The 18,706-nt window shown below is 39.8% G+C and overlaps 1 protein-coding gene across 6 annotated transcripts in view; it reads right to left on the bottom strand.

Annotated features, from left to right (window-relative positions):
• Positions 1 to 18,706, bottom strand: part of trim36 (tripartite motif containing 36) — a 30,975-nt gene that overhangs the window by 11,263 nt on the left and 1,006 nt on the right. The window contains exons 2-9 of one of the 6 annotated variants that reach the window (XM_058635923.1): positions 13,827 to 13,856; positions 12,109 to 12,343; positions 5,689 to 5,769; positions 4,300 to 4,646; positions 3,343 to 3,489; positions 1,763 to 1,858; positions 270 to 407; positions 20 to 135 (exon numbers count right to left, since the gene is read on the bottom strand). In XM_058635923.1, the coding sequence (XP_058491906.1) occupies positions 20 to 135; positions 270 to 407; positions 1,763 to 1,858; positions 3,343 to 3,489; positions 4,300 to 4,646; positions 5,689 to 5,769; positions 12,109 to 12,343; positions 13,827 to 13,856 (1,190 nt within the window). Of the gene's footprint in view, positions 1 to 19; positions 136 to 269; positions 408 to 1,762; positions 1,859 to 3,342; positions 3,490 to 4,299; positions 4,647 to 5,688; positions 5,770 to 7,486; positions 7,517 to 12,096; positions 12,344 to 13,826; positions 14,068 to 18,706 lie in introns of those variants that run through there. The other 5 variants (XM_058635919.1, XM_058635918.1, XM_058635920.1 and 2 more) reach the window with 5 other exon arrangements.

The following is an 18,706-nucleotide window of genomic DNA, read 5'->3' as shown; positions in this document are numbered from 1 at the left end:
TCAGTCACCCCAGCTGTACCTGACATGGAGCTGCTTTGCAGTCTGAACAAAGCAGGACTGGTCAGTCTCTTTCAGCACCTCTTGTGCGTAGCCAACTAGTCCGCTGCTCTCCAACATGCCCTGGTACTCCTCCACCTGGGAAATGAAAAAAACATACTTTTGCGTGATCTAAATTCATTAATTCCTAACAACACCTTTTAGACAGATCTATAACGTAAAAACAAAAACAAAAAAGGAAAGGAAACTTGTATACAATAGATATACTGTACCTGGCCCTTGAGGTGGTTCAGGCGCCGGTTACGAGACTGTTCGATGGATCTCAGCATCTCAGACTTCCTCTCCTGCAGAGTCTCAAACAGACGCTCAAAGTGCTCATTAGCTTCACGCTCTGCTAGCTGGCCGTTTTCCTTCAAGGATGAAAAGTCACATGTACAGTTTAGTAATACATGAATAAAAAATGGTGAATACAAATGGCATTTTTCCCCTTGTTTTATTGCCCTTAACTTAATAAATAGATGTATAACGAGTGAAAAAACAAGTGAAGATAATAAGTACAAACTGATAATATTTAATAATTGACCTAGTGTTTCAGGTTTGTTGAGCAGTTGATTTCACTTCTGAAACTTTTCATGGGCTCCTCTTTGCAATTTCCTTCACACTCCAACCTGTTGTTTGCACCGGTCTCACTTTACTAGCACAATGTTGCTGTTGCCTCCATCTATCTTGACATAAAACTACTGCTGTGCTGAGAAACACAGATTGTGTTGTTTGGAGCTGATAGATTGTGTGAACTCATTTGGCAAAGGTTTGAATGTAATGGAGGTTTATTTTTTATATAATAGTTAAGTACTACAGTTTTAAACTGTGGCAGGGGCTGCACTTCAGTTACCCTGAACCAGCTGTAGTGTTCTGGTTTTATTTTGACAAATGTCAGCGGTGTAAAGAATGACGTCATTATTTTCTTGCAACTCTCCTTTGGGAGTTCTTGCAGCTTGTTCTTAACACATCTGCGCAGAACCCTTTTTCTTGTGTGGTATCTGAAAACTATTGTTTGATTGGCCAGAAATTAGAAGTGGGCGTGGTTAATGCAGAAGTGTTGTCATTCCCCACAAGGACTTCCCAGGAGTGTGAAGTATGAAATGTCCGGGTCAGCACTAACTTTGTTCTTGTTTTTGCCACCACCACAAAGAATAACATTTCTCTGTTCTTGCAGAGTATGTACAGGCCTTCACTGGTTTCAGAGACACTGCTCTAACCAACACTAAAGATACTTTTGAACACTGTAGCCCGATGTGTGTGAGGGAAAACAGTAAGCAAATATTGTGCTCCCTGTGATTTGCATGTTATTTGTTCAACGACCTTCCTTATTTGCACACACACAAAAAAAGTGTGTCACTGCTCATCAACTTAACAGACTGGTTTTGAGAAAGCTTATTTGTATCCTGTAAGAAGTTCAATCTACTCTTATCATCTGTGGTCAAAAAGGGAACTAGTTCAGAACTATTAATTATCTAATAATATTTGTATAATAATATCATCCAAAATAATATTTTCCTGATGAGGTGAATCTTAAGTTAGAAAATGAAAGCATAAATGATTTGAAAGAAAAATTAAATAAAAATATGTAATAGATTTTGAAAATCTAGATACAATACAGCTTTCACACAATAAATTAAATCAACTTGGACATAAATTGACTGTAAGTTAGGAGTGGGGAGAAAAAGGATGTTAAAGTCGCAGCAGCATGACTCAGCTCTCTCACCTCGGTCTGATTGATGAGATGCTCAAGATCAGTAATCTGAGTCCTGACCTGGTCCTCTTTGCTGATGAGGAAATGGATACTCTTGGCAAGCTTCTCCTGGTGAGACAGCAGATCAGCAGTGTTTACAATGCAGTGGGTTTTATAAGGTCTTTACTCCAAGTCTGAAACACATGCTAACCAACACAGCACTGAGATATATGCATACGATATGACTGCTATACACTGACTGGATATGCATCTGCCCGTAACACTGTCAACATTAAAACTTTATTGATATACGTGCTTTTGGCAGGAACAGGATGGCAGGATTTTAATAACTGACTGCAGCAGGAGCAGCGCCCACAGTATTATCAATGTCAGGATAAGGACATTGTACAGCGTCCTAAACAGTGGGGCCTGTGACGGTGACTGTGACAGTGTATTACGGATGAAAACTGAAAGCAAATGAATGACGAAGGGTTTTCGTGACATGTGATAAGTCATGCAGCAATTGGAAGACACGATGCACACAAAATCAAAGAGAACAAATGGCCTCATTAAATATTAAGCACCACAGTGTTTGTGTCCACATACAGTGGCAGATTGACTTTCGCAGGTTCTGCTTGAACTTGCTGAACCAACTACCATCAAGTCCACTACACTAGAGGGCTAATGGCAGTGAGATTAAGTTACTATTCAGTATATGACACTTAAATAGCCATTCTGTCAGCTGTTTGATGTTCTTTTGTTCCATAGTGCCGTTATAGCAACCCTGACATTTCTGTCTAAACCAAAGACTAAAAATGATTGACATCCATTCTACTGAATGGTACAAATCTGGGGAAAGAGAAATTGCTATCTACAGTCTCATGTTGCCAACAACACAGGTACAGGTTAGGCATTAACATTACAGCAGGAGAGGAGATATTCATGGACCAGTCACAGTTGGCAGCACATCACCAACAAAACACACATGCTCTTAATGTTTTTGTTAAATAAACTATGATGCAACACTGAATCCTCATATTAAATCAAGTTATTGCAGGTCTGTAACTCTAATACCAGTGGATTGAGTTTCTGAATCACAATTGTAGTTATAGATACTTTCACTCCAAAAATATTCTAATTCCACATGCTTATGTTCCTGGCCATGATTACTTCACACATTGGAATTCAATGGAACTACAGTTATGTGCAAATGTATACACATACATACATACACATATACATATATATATATATACACATATATATACACACACACACACACACACACACACACACACACACACACACACACACACGTGTATGTAATACTCAAGCATGTGTCATTTTAAAAACTGCATACATGTTTCCCTTATTTTCTGGATATGTTCCTATAAATGTGTGGCCAATATAATATTGCTAAAACAACAAATCTAATGGTGGAGGACCGAGACTTTGCACAGCACTGTGTATTCAAGCCCAGTACAATCATTGTTCTCATAAGCCTGTATTGTGCTACATCATCACACAGATAAGAAAACAAAGTCCACTTCATTCAACAAACACCCCACATCATTGACTGACACGCTGTGTGAAACAGTGTGTGACTGTGGCACCTTGAGAATCTTGTAGGCACTGCTCATGGAGGTGACCTTGTGGTTGGCATGAGATCCTCCCAGCTTGCACAGGTGACACACGGGCCGTCTGCAGACCTCACAGTACATGTTCACCTTCTCCATCTCGTGCTCCGGACACATGAGCACCTGGGATATTTAGAATGGCAAGTTAAAATGAGTCCAACAAAACGCCTCTAGCAAATGTGTTTGCATGTTGCTTTTTCACGTTAGTGATTAAAAACAAGCTGAAGTGAAACAGGAAGATGACTGATCCTTTAAAAGGATCGACACGGTTCCTGAACCATTTCAAAATAGATAAATAGACCATTTTTTTCAGAAAAGATCCAAAATAGTAAATCAGAAACAGTACTTAGCTGTTCACCAAAAGAAACTAAGAGAGAAATTTAACATATCGACACATTTAGAACATAAACTGAAATCTAGAGGGAATGAAACAGGCTGTTGTACAATAACTTTGAAAAACAGAACTATCAATACATAATCAACTCATGTTCTAGATCATATTATAGAGACATTCCTGCATAGAAAGTAAAGATCAACTACAATTACCACCAATTTATAAAAAGTGAAGTTTTAGGGACAATAGACGCAATAAATTAGACATTTATGTTGATTTGTCAGCTAGCTCATAAAGTATTTCAAGTCATATTGCTCTTGACTTTTAATGTAATTCAATCAGTTCTTTCTTGAGTACAAGTGAGCGTTTGTGCCAGATGCAATGTACTGTAATTCCCTCCAGCTGTTTTTAAGATATCACTTTCACAAGATTCAGACAAAAACAACCCCATCAACATAAAACCTGTGCGCAGTGACCAATTTTTCAGGTACTTGCTTTCTCCTTAGGTGACTCCTGAAGCCTATACATGCTAATCTTGATCTGTGATGCATGCAACAACCGCATGAGGACGATTTGTTTTCTCATTTCACGATACTTGCCTTGGGCCTAAAGTTTGTTGTGGGACCAACATACTCGTGCTGAGCTTTGGGGGTTCCCCATGGGTGGTGCAGCTTGAAGCACTCGTTACAGTAGCTAGCCTTGCAGTCCATACAGCTCTTCGTTGCCTCCTGCACTTGCGGAGGCTTGCAGATGTTACACATGATAGCCACGGCTGCGCGGGCCGCTTGGCGGTAGCGCTCGACGATGCTCTCCAGGGTGAAGTTACGGAACAACATGCTGATGCCGCGCTCGCCGAGATCGATGTCATGCTGGCAGCCCGGGCAATGGATGGTGGTGATTCGAGGGGTCACAGAGCCTCTGCGCCACCCTGGGGATGAGATGGAGCCTGGAGGAGGGAGGGCAAAGGCAGACAAGTGAGAAAAGGAACATGTGCAGCACAGATTGATGGCCTTTAGTCACCCAGTTTTCATTTCTTGCCAGAGGCTCTATTTTGACATGTGAACAACAATGTTCTTTGTCTTCAAATTACAGTGAACATTTTTTTTCCAAAATAATCCAAAAAGGGGCTAAGAAAAAATGTGTAGCCCTTGTGTTGAACAGATTCTGGGTTCACAAATGCAGCATGACATCATTGGAAGTCACTTGCCAACTATGATCTTAAGGCAAAAGAAGCCTTTTGATAGCTGGTATGGAAATGTCAAGTACTCGCAAATAGGGCCTCAGCATGTCTCCCTTTGTGCTTTATTTCCACAATGACCACTACTTGATCAAGACATGGTTGTATGGATCAAAACACAAAAACTTGCAAAACATCAAGTAGTCATCATACAGGAATCCAGGAGGAGAGACAATCCAAGAGAACTGGGGTTGAATGAGGAGTAATGAGGTACGGGATTGGGAGGATAGCATCCCTGGAGCTCATAGGGATTTATGAGTAATCCATGTTTCACTACAAGTTTAATGTTTACCACAGGAGTGAAAAATACTTTCAAGTGCTCACAATGATCTGGACAAAGAAAATAAATTCTATATTCTAAAGACGAATGATGAAATTAACAGAAAAAGCTCAAAAAACAAAACAAATCAAGCATTTTTTGAATCAAGCATTACACTGTAATGACGGGAAAAAAAAGTTGCAGCTTTATAATATGATCACATGTCCAGTTCAATGCAGCAAACCATGTGTTTTACAAGACAACATGACTCCTCTTAAAGCAACGCTGCTTTAAAGAGTTTCTCACAAGACTGCGCTTGTTATTGACGCAGCAGCATCATAACAAAGCAGCAACACAGTCACATGAGGTGAAGACAAGGTGGTACACAAGGTCACATCAGACGCAAGCAGGAGTCTGTTAACACACGGGTACCACACATTTAAAGCCAGCAAACTGAAGTAGATACACGCAGAAATGAAAGTTATGCTTCACGTTTCTGAGGGACAGGGGAACCGAGGAGTGCTGGATTTATCTCAGTTTTCAAGCCAGAATTTCCGCTCCGATTCCGAGGACCTGGAAATTAAATCAAACACTCCTCAGGTAAGCAAAACACACCAGCGCTACTTCAGAATAGCACTTTGCAAAGGGTGAAGCTGAGGGAAAAGCAGTGGCAGAACAGCAAACATGTAAACGGTACGAGTAGCCACGTGCATGCTGTGCGACATGAGCAGAGCAGAAGACTGTGACAGTGCAGGGACATTTTACACCCGAGAGGCAGAGTCTGCCTGATCGGACAATAAACTGAGTCACTGACGTTCGTTTGCTACCGTCTTACCTGAAGACAAATATAAAATTGAAACATACGGTTATGATGAACTTGATGACGGTAATGAAAAGTGATATGGTCTCGTGAGGTGGATAAAACGACATATATAAACCGGTGAGTGATGCATAAAAAGACATACTCATCCTGCAAAGGCAGGAAGTGCGCGTGTCGAGTCGGGACTTTGCTCAGTGACTCAGGTTGTGTGAGCTAACGGGAGACGCCTGCAGCTACGTGTGTGCATGTGGAGCTGCGGAGGGAGAAGCTGACGAGTCACTGCAGAGCTGCTACACTCTTGTTGTGCACGAGGAGCTTGGTTTTCCTTCCCTACACACCAACACGCATCTAAAAAAGACACAATGACGCTTGAACTGATATAGCATTAGTTTTAGCAACAAAAGAGACAATAAAATGATACTGTTAATGTAAGTGCATTCCTCCAACTGAGTTGTATATTTGCTCAAGGTTATTTTACCATTAGTGTTAACATTTCAATCTCCAGAAAATGTTCTAAAATTTAAAAACCATGTTAATCCATTAAATCGGAGGGCTGAAGAAATTAAAACTTTCCCCTGCCTTTTACAGAAAGCAGATAATTAAATTCTTTTGAAACTCCCACTGAGCCTATCAAATAACATTAGTCGGCCCATTTAAACCAAAATGTTTATTCAGCATTGTTTTACTTGGATGGCAATCTGACATTTCCCAATTAATCATGTGCAAAAACATTTTTAAGGGAGGTGAGCTGAAACAGGTCTGAGTGGTTATGAACCATTACTCAAACGGCAATGATTGTCAAGTGAAGTATAAACAGCGGCCTAAAGGCACAGTGATATGAATCAGAAAAGGCCAGTTAAGAGTCTGAGCAGGCTCAAACATATTTTCAGTACGTGCGTGAGGAACTCTGAAGCAGCTGAGAGCTTGGGTTCTCCCTCGCAATAAAGCAGTTTTACTTCCTCCACGTTTAACAAAATGAATGCAATGCTTAGCTAATGTATACACACACACGTCAGCTCCTAGAATACACCCCTCTTATTTCACTTCCTACCACTGTTATATGCTGACTGATCAGTTTACAATTCTGTTCCCCCTCCTTCACTCTTTGTATAACCCTACAAATAAAATGAAATAGCAGTTTTGCCAAGAAAATAACAAAAGGAAAGTGTCTTTTCTTATCACCTACAATACGCTTTGTAAATCTGGATTCTTTTTTTTATAAATGTAATTTTCATGCTCAATGGAGATTTTTTGAGCCATTGTGAGCTGGCTTGTTGCGTCATGTGTCAAAGAATAAATACATTTTCAACAACTAAAAGCTGGTGTGAGTTTGGATGGTTGTGTTGACAGAGCTACAGTAGACTAAGTAGAGAAAAAAGGTAGAACCAAACTAGGGTTTCACATGGGGGGGGGGTTTCTATAAAACACTGTACTCACTACAGCTACTCAAAACACGGAGCCCGCGTCTACCTCGACTTCCAAACGACCTTCGCACTGTGGCTGCAAGCAATGAACAGAGAAGTGAGGTGAGACCAACAAGAAAAATGAAACAATGCATAACATAACATGGAGTGAGGTGTGAGCCATTTTTATAAACATTTTTAGTCGTTCAACACAAATCAACTGAAAAGTCAAATAAAAGGTTTGTGGTTAAAATATGAGGCGATGCAGTTCAGAGTGAAATACCAGACAGTGTTTCAAATATACACACACAGGATGTGAACAGGTACAAGTACAAGCACGAGTAAATCTTGATTTGTGCACTGAAACGTTTGTGGTCTATATTTTAGCACTTGGACTAAAACTGTACTTGTTTTTGGAAAACATACTGCAATCTAATTGTAACCATAAACACATCTAAACTGGGAATACCTTTGGGAAAATTAAAAGGAGGTTTCGGCATTTGGGGAAATATGCTTTGTCCCACTCTTGCAGAAAGTCAGATGAGAAGACTCTGACACAACTACATAAACTAAACTTATCCCTTTTAACATGCAGATTTAGTACCATAACATATTTAATGTAGTGCATATTTTAGGATCTAGTCATACAAAGTGAGCACTGAACAGTATTTTATCTGTTCTGAGAAACCGCGGATAAAAACCTGACTGTTTTTTTTTAACTGTGTGAAATTAAGAAACAAACCTTTTATTTAGAAACTACACAGTTTAGGTTATAAATACATCGCTGTGGTTATGTTATCTGCAAATGTCAAATGTCTAAACTACCGTTTCATTAAATCTACAGCAGAGTGGTTTCAATCGAATGAGCACATTTCCACAAAATGCTGAACTATTCCTCAATGACTTTGAGGTTTTATTAGTCCAAATTTAAAAAAGGTGCACTTGTCAAGAGTTTACTAAAAAAAAATTTAAAATGGAGTTAAGAAAATGGTGAATTTTTAGAAACTGCCAGTCACCTGTCCATGCACAGCAAGACTAGTCCAAGCTGCACAATGATAAATATAGCCTCAAGTCTTTTCTGTCTCTCTTCACCTAATCCCGCATTCATTCCCTACAGTCAGCTTGTGTCACTATGACGACCAGTGATCTAATCTCCCAGGGCTGAGGGTGCTCTGCAGAATTAGGTGGGCGTCCCGTTTGAGATAGTGCTCATAACAAACGTTGAGGTGTCTAATTATAAACGGTTTTGTAATCTGCTGTATTAAATGAACTTAACACAGGATCAAACTTACTGAATAATCCTCGAGGGAATTCCAGTCGTACGTGATCTGTTCACAGTTCATGTTAATGGCTGGTTTCTTTCTTGACGTGACCTTTTTAACCCCGCACATGAATACACATGAAAGATGTCTAAAAGACGGGGCATCAAGTAACATTTTCACAGCATGAGAAGACTGGAATATCAGGGATACAAGAGTTGCCCTTGTGCGGGAGATTGGTTTGCTCAAATGCAATATTTGATGATTTTCTGAGTCAACAGATGCAGTCCTGCCAATGAAGAATGAACTCATTGAGGGTGAAAGAAGGGGGGGTGAGTCTGAAAGAGGGAAGCTGTGTTTGAGAGCCCAGTCTTACAGACTGTGAACCATGGCTGAATAGCTGAAGAAAAGCTGTTCCTGTCACTGTACTCCAAGGGTCTTTTCAGCCCCGTTTTACATTCCGACTGTTGGTCTGAGCCTAGTTGGCATCTTAGTTAAATTACACTACATAACACAAACTCACTTGCTGTGACCCAATCCATATTACAGTTTTTTTATTCATCTAAAAAAAGGCAACGCGGTCTCTTTGCATAGTAGCCATTTCATCAGGTCACAGAAGGAAAATTACAGATGTTAATAATCAAATGAACGATCAGCTTGGAGGTTCACTCTCACACTGTCCTGACTTACATTGACCCAACAGACTGTTTATGTGATCAGTAATGTTGGACTCAAACGTAAACTTGGCCTGATTAACAGAGCAAGGCTTACTACACGGCAAGAATGTTGCTAAAGTGATGGAAATGTGATGTGATGTCCAGGTGTAACGTTACATGTACTTTGTCCAAAGAAATAAAAATAAAAATCAGCAACATGGGAGGAAAAAAATATGACTTGATTGGCGAGTGCCTGTGTTGGAATATTTGAACAATGTGATTTAACAGAACTGAGAAAAGCAAAGCAATGGACAAACAATGCAGTTTGATAGCACGTGGCACTGCTCTATTATCAAGTGAATGAGAAGTGTTTCAGTTGGTGCTTCCACCACCTCTGTGCGAGATGGTGTCAAAATGGCTGCTGTGTAACAATATTTGCATTTTTTTCTATCCATTAACACCTCTTCACTTTCTTTTGTGCATTACTTGACAACAATGCAGACTCAAACAAGCGTTATAGTTCGCAGACAAGCTGTTGTAGTAAGCGTTGCGGCACTTTCAATAAGAACAAACCACATACAAGCCAAGACTCGGCTGAACTGCTGAACACATGCAATTTGGAATTTAAAAAATGCATTAGAAAAAGAAAACATTTCATGAACGTGATGTTAATGTCCTGAGTTGAAACCCAGTTACATACTACATACATACTCATGTAAACAGACTAATTGTGTGGTTATTGCTTTTGAATATTGCTTTGAACGGTATATAACAACAGAAAAATCAAAGCATGCTTTTATTTTGCATAGTCATCATTTTTGATTTTAAGGTTGTCTCGCTTTTCTCGTTTGTACTCTGCTTAGAATTAGAATGTGGTATGAAAGTTGGAAACAGTATCTCAAGGGCCTCGTATATAACACAAATTGGAGCATTGAAGAAACACAATGCAACTTATAACACAAACCTCAGTGCACCTGTTTGGAAACTCTGACTCATGTGTATGAACGTCTTTTGAGACGGGGTTAAATTAGTGTGGCAGATGGTGAGGTGGTGAAGCAAGATGGTAGGAATAAAATATGGAGAGTTATATACACACTTTCATCTCACGATCACCATAAAGAAAAATGTTGGCAGGTGCTTTATCTTTATGACTCAACATTCATGAGATCTTTTGCAATTTACGAGTTATACATGAATGGAGTGTAGAAATAACAATCATGTGTGCACTTTCACTTCCAGATAATGGAAACATTGTTTGTAGGTGTATGAAAGTGAAAATTTTTTATAACTCAATCAATTATTTTTGTTCACTTAATCTATAATCATGGCGGCATGACGACAACCAAACTGTCCTGACGTTTTGAGGGTCGGGAATAGAAGTGTTTTCAGACAAAGAGTCAGGATAATGTCAGGAGAATTGGGCCCAGACATTCAACTTAAGAGGAACGCAACAGGAGATTATCTTTCCCAGCAGCAGGAGAACCACCAGAGGATCCAGGCAAGGTTGAGCATGCAGAAAAGCAGAGCATTCGCCTGTTCACTCGCTGTGAACTATCCAGAGTTTCTCCTGCTGCATTCTCACATGAACTCACTTGGACATTATCCAGAGATTTCACCGGGGGAGCCGTCAGACAAAAAATGTCCGGTGCGACATCTGCATACATCTGTGTTCACACATACAGACCCTCAAGACAAGAGATCAGTGCATGTAAGAAAGCAGCTGGAAAGACAGAGGGTCCCATTATTATGCTGTATTAAAAGCTTGGACATTGACCTATTCATGCTTGGCTGTTGCGGTGCCATCATTTAGCTGAGAATTTGATGAGAATTGTGCGACATTAAGCTACCTGCACCACACCTACTGCCGCCCTGCATGACAGAGGAGTGTTTGATGCCCCTGGGCTGCAGGAGACACCGTGAAGGCAATTTACTCTTGAGAGAGCACGTCAACGCCTCAGCTTGTCAAATTCTCTGCTGTTTATTTGACAAATCCTGTAAATACAGACAGGATTATATATAAAATGTATGACTGACAGTAGCCTGAAATGCAAACTTATCAAATCACTTAAATGTGTGTTCCAGTTAAACTGTGGCAAGAGGGAGGAGGGGGTGGTGTCTGTGCCACACTAAAAACCCTGACATCATACAACAATGCCGTGTGTCTTGCTGTGTTTCCATAGAACTATTCACCATCTAAATTTGCATTAGCTAAAGCTTTGCTTACTGGTTCATCCTTTTCACTGTGCCACTACATTTTTACAGTTTTACGTCCTTCACTTTTTACTTGCAACTACATGTTTTCTTATTTATATGGTTTTTTTAAAGCTTTTATCCATTTCCATAAAAGGTCATTTCCAGAAACCTGTTGAATGCAGCCACAGAGATGACATCAGAACTAAAAACTGAAGCTGAGGGAGTTGGGAGGAAGACAATGAAAGAGGAAGTTGCCATTATTGCCCTGTGCTGCCTTTGTGGGAAGTTATCACAACTGGAAGAATATGCATTTGATTCTTGCATTTCCTGATGATCAGTATTCCATCAGCTTACTTTAACACCTTTAAATGGTTTTGGCAGAACATTCCAGCCTCAAACACAAACACAGTTCTAATGCCTCAATACACTTGCTGTTGAGAAATACTTTTCCCCCGTGCAGAAATGCGAGATCAAGTTCCCTGCAATAATCTGTGCACAATTAAATTATTCCCCTAAAGAAGGCATTGCCTCAATCTACAGAGAAAATCAAAAAGGTTTGGTTTCCTTACCCCGGGACCCACCTGATCGCACAAGCCTGTCTAACCTCTCCATAGAGGGGGAGGGAACCCTGGACCGGGGGCTGCCCGGTAATGAACACTCCGAACCAGCGTCAAAAGAGTCGTCAGGGTTCAGCATCAGCAGCTCCCTGACACACTTGTGGCAGATGCTGTGCTGACAGGGCAGGATCAGCGGGTGAGTGAAGAGCTCCTTGCAGATCGGGCAGATCAGCTCCCGCTCTATGTTTTTGATCGGGACCTGGTGATGAAGACATGAATCATGAAAACTGGCTGTGCTGCTTCTTTCAAATTCTAAACCTTTGCATGCACACATGTTGACCCTTTCATAAAGGTTGACCAAACAAAAGAACAGAGGGCAAACAGTGTTTTCTTTCTTTGATGGTCCGAACAACATCCTATTATGAGAGACAGTTCAGACGAAACTAAAATAGAGCCATTGTCTTCACTTAAAGCTGTAAAAACATTTTTGCTTGGTCAGTGAGAAGGAAAGCTTTAATATTGATGTACATATTTTAAATTATTATTAACTCAAAAGCACCCTAACAACATTCATATGTAGAATTCAAACAAAGTGTGCAGTTATTTAACTGTTTCGTGTCATATCTTAGGGTTTCCTCTGGTTTTAGTTGTATAAGGCAAAATATGTCTGTCTATTTGTCTGTCTGTGAGCAGCACGACTCAAAAATTAAAAGGACATATTTGAATGGAGGTTAGAGCCAAAGGAAAAACAACAACAGACATGTTTCACCATGCTATAGTCTGCTTTTGTATTCCACACTGTATGGTCCTTATTTATACTTAAATATTACTTTTCTTTGCCATTCTTAATTTTTAAATGAACGCTCTATTAGGACGTCAACAAATGTTGTACTATGACAATACATAGGATTGGATGGGTAATAATTCAACAACCATACATATTGAGATATCATTTTCTCCCATAGATGTACAGGACCAGTTGAATATATATTTAATACATTGAGTAAACAGAGACATAACAAAAACAACAGTTTTGGATGAGAGTGTTTGGTTCTCTGACAACAAAGAGGTTCACTCAAGACCAAAAACGACTATTGATTTATCACGATTATTATCAATATGGACCGATTAAAATCGTGATAACGTTTTTTGGCCACATCGTCCTCCTGTCCTAACAATCACAACAACAGTGAGTGTATTTACCATGTTTCCCATACATTACATAAGACCGGATTATGTCCGGCTAAACATAGACAAACACGTTAAATACACGACCCCCAGCAAACAGCTCACGTTTTACCATTTAAACTAAACTAGTGTTTTCCTTTTAAAAAAAACCCAAAAACAAACAAAAGCTCCAACTCTACAGACGCCAACTGTGCTCCCAGTTCCAACATGTCTGATGAGTTTCATTCATTTCAGCTGGTGTGAAACAAGTGAGATAACTATCATTAAATATAATTCATGATGGTACACGGGTTAAAAAAACACACAATACCGAGAAGAATAGAGGACGTTTAAGCTGTAAAGAAGCAGACGAAAGCGAACAAAGTTCATAAAAAAAACAATGAGTCGAGTCACTGAAGAAGACACACACACACACACAGAAACAGGCAGCTGCACTAAGTGTGGTGTTACTTCTTACAGTGTCCGACCTCTAACGAGCTACAGGGCAGTTAATTTTAACGACGTTTTTTTTTAAGAAATCATCCCACAAACTCCACAAACCCTCCGCCACTCACCGCGGTCGTGCCGCTGCTGCTTCGCCGCATCTCTGCAGACATGACGAGGCAGAAAAATATCAAGAATCAGCGATGGAGTTAAAACAAAAAATAAAAATAAAATAAAAACCGATAAAAACGTCTTTCTCCAAACACACAAAACTTCTCCTTGAACCGCGAGCTCGGGGGATGCCGACAGCGTCGACCGAGGGAATTTAAATAGAGTGACGCTGCTGAAAGGAGCAGAGACACACACACACGCAGGCGGAGGAACCACACAACAGGGGGTGGAGAGAAAGAGGGAGAGAGCGGAGAGGGGGAGGGGGTAAGGAGGGGGGGAGGACAGTCTCCATAGGAACGACTGCTTCTTTCAAGTGCTCCACAATTATCACACAGGTGCAACTGTCAGGTGGAAGTCAGCAATTTTTATTTTTATCGCCCCAAACTAGAGCGAGGTAACGATAATGTTGTGGGAAAAATAAATCCATTACAAAAAAAAACCAAAACGTTTCTTTTATATTTCTTTTACTTTACATTGTTTAATTTAAATAGTTTGGATTTATATGGCACTTTCCTAGTCTTGATGACCACACTACAGTTTTGCCACTCACCCATTCACACAATGCATCTACTGTATGTGCAGGCCGTGCATTTAGACAAGTAGAGCCAGGAACCAAACCCACAACCTTTGCGTTGAAAGACAGCTCACTCTACCACTGAGCTATCATCACCCATGTCCTGTCCTTTTATGGGATGTACAGCACCATGGACAACTCTGCACTGGTTACCTGTCTCCTCCTCAATAAGGGTGGGAATCACAGAGTACATCACAATACGCGATATATGGTCTACGATACCAATAATATCATGATACAATGTTTATTTGAGCACTGCTGCCGTGAAGAGACATGAAGCAGCACCTCACGAAGATATAAATACAGACACAAAGGCGTGCGCACATATATAGCAAGCACATTAGATAAATCATTTGTATTGCTTTATTTCAGTTTGATTGCTAGTTTGATTTTATTTGTCAGAGTAAAGCACCTTGGGTTGCTTCTTTGCATGAAGTGTGCTTTATAAATAATAAATAAAGATGACGATGATAATCATAGTTGTTGCTTCTCATTAATAATACTTTCTAAAACTGCAGCGGACAGAATCAGCTTCCTGATCTGCCGGTAGCACATACAGTATGTCCCACTCCTCCATTTTAGAAGACTGTACCTGACGCCCATGTGTCTCATATTTGAATGTGTGTCTTCTGCTGGACTCTCTTCAAACACGCAGTAGTATTTGTTTGTCTATTGCACAAATTGCATTTTCAAATCAGTCAATAGCAATATCTTGTTGTGTCAATAAATATTGAACCTTTGTTATGTGGAATGTTTTGTTGAAGAAAAGTTTTCATAATGTTGTTGAATTATTGCCCTGCTCTAATTCTATACTATTCTATTCTATTCTATTCTATTGCCAGTCACTACTCCAGCAGGTATGTGGTGATAAACTGATTCAAGTTTGATCTGATGTTGAGGTCTTGGGGAACCTGAAAGAGGCAACTCTTGTGTCCCTAAAGTTTCCTGTTTGGTCAGGTTCATGTCAAAGGTGCAGCTGTAGCAAGGCGCCGGGTAAGGACACAGGTATTTTTCCTCAGAGCTGATGTTATGCTGTGTCAAAATGAGCAATTCAACACAGTAAAATGTCAAGTAAATGCCTTGTTTTGTGTGTTTTGAATTATGGAATAACACTTTTCCTTAGTGCTTATAAATGGGATTACCGAAGACCACAAAATGTTCCAGTCCACCTGGTTTTGTAGTTCTTTGGTATATTTAACACAGAACCAAAAGCACAAGCCTGTTGATTCAGCTAGAAGAAAATAGAACATAAGTTACTGTCGTGCTGAGGCAAATATAACTGTCGGTTCCAACGTTGGTACCAGTCAGTCTGTGTCTGTGAATATGGGAAAACCTTGACATGGTGTTTAAACGAGCAAAAAAAGCCAGTGCAGCCTCAGTCATTATCTATGGACCATAAATAATCACTGCAGTTCATTTCATTTGATCCGTCCGTTTCGAGAGATTTTATACAAAACTATTCCAGAAGCAGCCATAAAACCATCTGTGTATTCTGAATCATGAGCAGATCCTTTCTTGCTTTCTTTCTCTGTGGGCCTTTCCATTACTTTGGTTAATCTTGGACTCATCAGTACATAAAACCAGTGTGGCCCATTCCCTTGTGGAGGTTGATGCCACTAAGTGTTATTTTTTTCTTGAGGAGGGGGGGGGCGGGCGTTCTTCACTAAAGTGTCAGTCAACAAAGGCAGCTGTTGTCCTAAGTCAAACTCAAATTTACGTTGCTTAGCACACCAGCGGTTTGTTTACTTTTAGTCTTGTATTGTAAGAACCTGAAAGCAAATTTACCCATTGCACAGCAGACATTTTTTGTAAGGAGTACTGTAAGTCACACATATGTAAGTCTCAAATTATTCTTGTCTATCAGAGCACTGTAAACCCTAGAGACAGCTGTGTTTGAAAAAAAAAACAACCCAATAAATCAGCACTTACTGAAATACTCATATGACTGGCTGAATAGATATTTGCATTAAGATGCAGTTAAACAAGTGTACCTAATAAAGTGGCCGGTGAGTGTACATACAGGAATTAAAAGCTGAACTATTGTCTGTAATTTAACTTTAGATTTGAATCCCAAATATCTTCAGTGAAGTTTTGGTCTTTGAATTCTAACAATTTTTATGGGAAACACTAAAATCTCTTAAGTTACCCAATCAATATTTATATAAAAAGGTTGCGTTTTCAAAGTCTCTGGTGAAACAAACTGTGTGTTCATTCCTCACATTCTGTGCATCAATAAAGGGACAAATGAAAGCTGTAAACTCTGTTCACTTTACATTCATCATTCTACTAAAGTCTGTTTCATTATCTCACAAGATTTATTATGTGTTCATCACTGGCTGCAGTGGCCATTTTAAAGCAGTTCATTGTATGTTACACTGGGGCCCTCGCAGCAGGTCAACCTAACAATGTTTTGGTGAAAGAACAGAATGGACCGTGAAAGACCTTTAGAGGTTTTTTTGGGAAGGAGCTGCGGTGATTTATTGAGGATATATAGTGCAGCATAGACAACTTTGCAGCAGCCACAAAATAAAGTGGATGAAAAGTTTGAACTAATCCATTAACCCAAGCATCACTTGAAGTACTGCTCGCTCCTTTTCCAACAGCATTTGTTGGCAACAAACAAGAGCAGAATTTGAGCTCCTATAGATTTCAACCCATCATCCACTTTCTCTTTCACTGTCAAACTATCAACCCTAAATTAAACATAATGCATAATTCATACAGAACCAAAACTTTTGGTGAGGCCTCAACAACAAACTTAAGCCCTCTACCTTTTTAACCTGGCTTTTACCTGAGATTTATCATTTATTTGTACTCTTTTTATTTCATTTTAGGGTTTGTCACTAATTGTTTTATTCTACTCTTTAGTGTCCTTTAACAGACCTTTCACTTTACTATTTTACTGCACCTATTTCGTGATCTAGTTCTAGTTATTAATCTATTTACTTACTTATTTTAAGCATCAATTAACTATTTCATTACATTTTATTTGTTCTGTTTTTAATTCTTTTACCTGTTTTTTTAACCTCATGTTTAGATCACCCATTAGTCATTTTTATTACATTTCCCCTGCTCACTTCGTAACTTCCTTTCCTCTCTCCTTTTCCTCACGTCCTTCTGACTTCATTTCTCCATTGCTGTACTTTTATATTGATTTTCTTTCTTTTTTATTTGCATGCAAATACAAACGACACATGCAACAACACACTTACTCTTCAGGCTGACTGACAGTAAACTGGCTTTTCTAGAGGCCACACTTGCTGCCATGTGTTTTTATGTGCACTTTAACTCCTTGGGTTTTTAATTTTACACTTTGTGAACACTCCTGCACTCCTGAGTCAACTGCGTTGTTGACTGTGCAAAAACAGGCCGGATTCAAATTCAAAAAAATGTGTGTGCAGTCGACACACATACGCACAGCTCATGCATGCTCGGGTGAATGTCAGAGCCTGTGTGTGAGAACAGGGGAGGAGGAGGGGGGGGTTGCACTTCAATATGTTATGTCAGTCTGAAATGAGGTAAAGCCTCTGGTTCCCATACAGCAGCAGCAGCAGCAGCCACATACACATGTCAGTAACCAGGTTCCCTGTCTCACCACACAGCTGCTGCCAAGTGTCCCACATACTGACAAGAGTCTGTGATCGGCCTGCAGCACCGTCCCGACTGCACCAACACACTGAGCAGCCCAGGCTTCTAATTAAACTCTTTATGTTCACTCTTCACATTTTCTTTCCCCCCCCCCCTGTCTAAGAATAGAAAAGATTATGCCTTCGGGCCTCAAAGCCGTGACACAGAGGAGAACACAGAGCGTGTGAGTCCATCTATGGCTTTATTCAATGTTTTTAACAACAGATAAAAACCTGATACGGATCTTCTTGCAGTTACGAGAACTGAGTCACAAAGATGTCTTAGTGCTTAATCATACAATGTAAAAGAATACAGCAGACGTGTAAGATTACTAGAGTTTTGTGTGGTACAACAATCCGGTTAATGTAACCGAGGCAAATACACACCTGACAGGAAGAATACAACACCATAGCGGGGGTAATGTTGTTACTTTAGATATTGCAGGTGTAGAGCCGCACAACAGAAGACAACACAATAATGTGGCAGCATTGGAAAAGTATGGAGTAAAATAGCTTCTATCTCATGCAGAGCTGCAGGCCATTCAAACACTTGATATCAAGAATCTATTGTGTGAAAATGTCATTTATTTTAGTTATGTATTTTCAGATTTCTATATTATTGCCCTGTTGCACCAGCAAG

The sequence above is a fragment of the Solea solea genome, chromosome 8 (genome assembly GCF_958295425.1).
Source record: "Solea solea chromosome 8, fSolSol10.1, whole genome shotgun sequence".
NCBI lineage: Eukaryota > Metazoa > Chordata > Actinopteri > Pleuronectiformes > Soleidae > Solea > Solea solea.
This window is presented reverse-complemented; position numbering and strand designations above follow the sequence as displayed.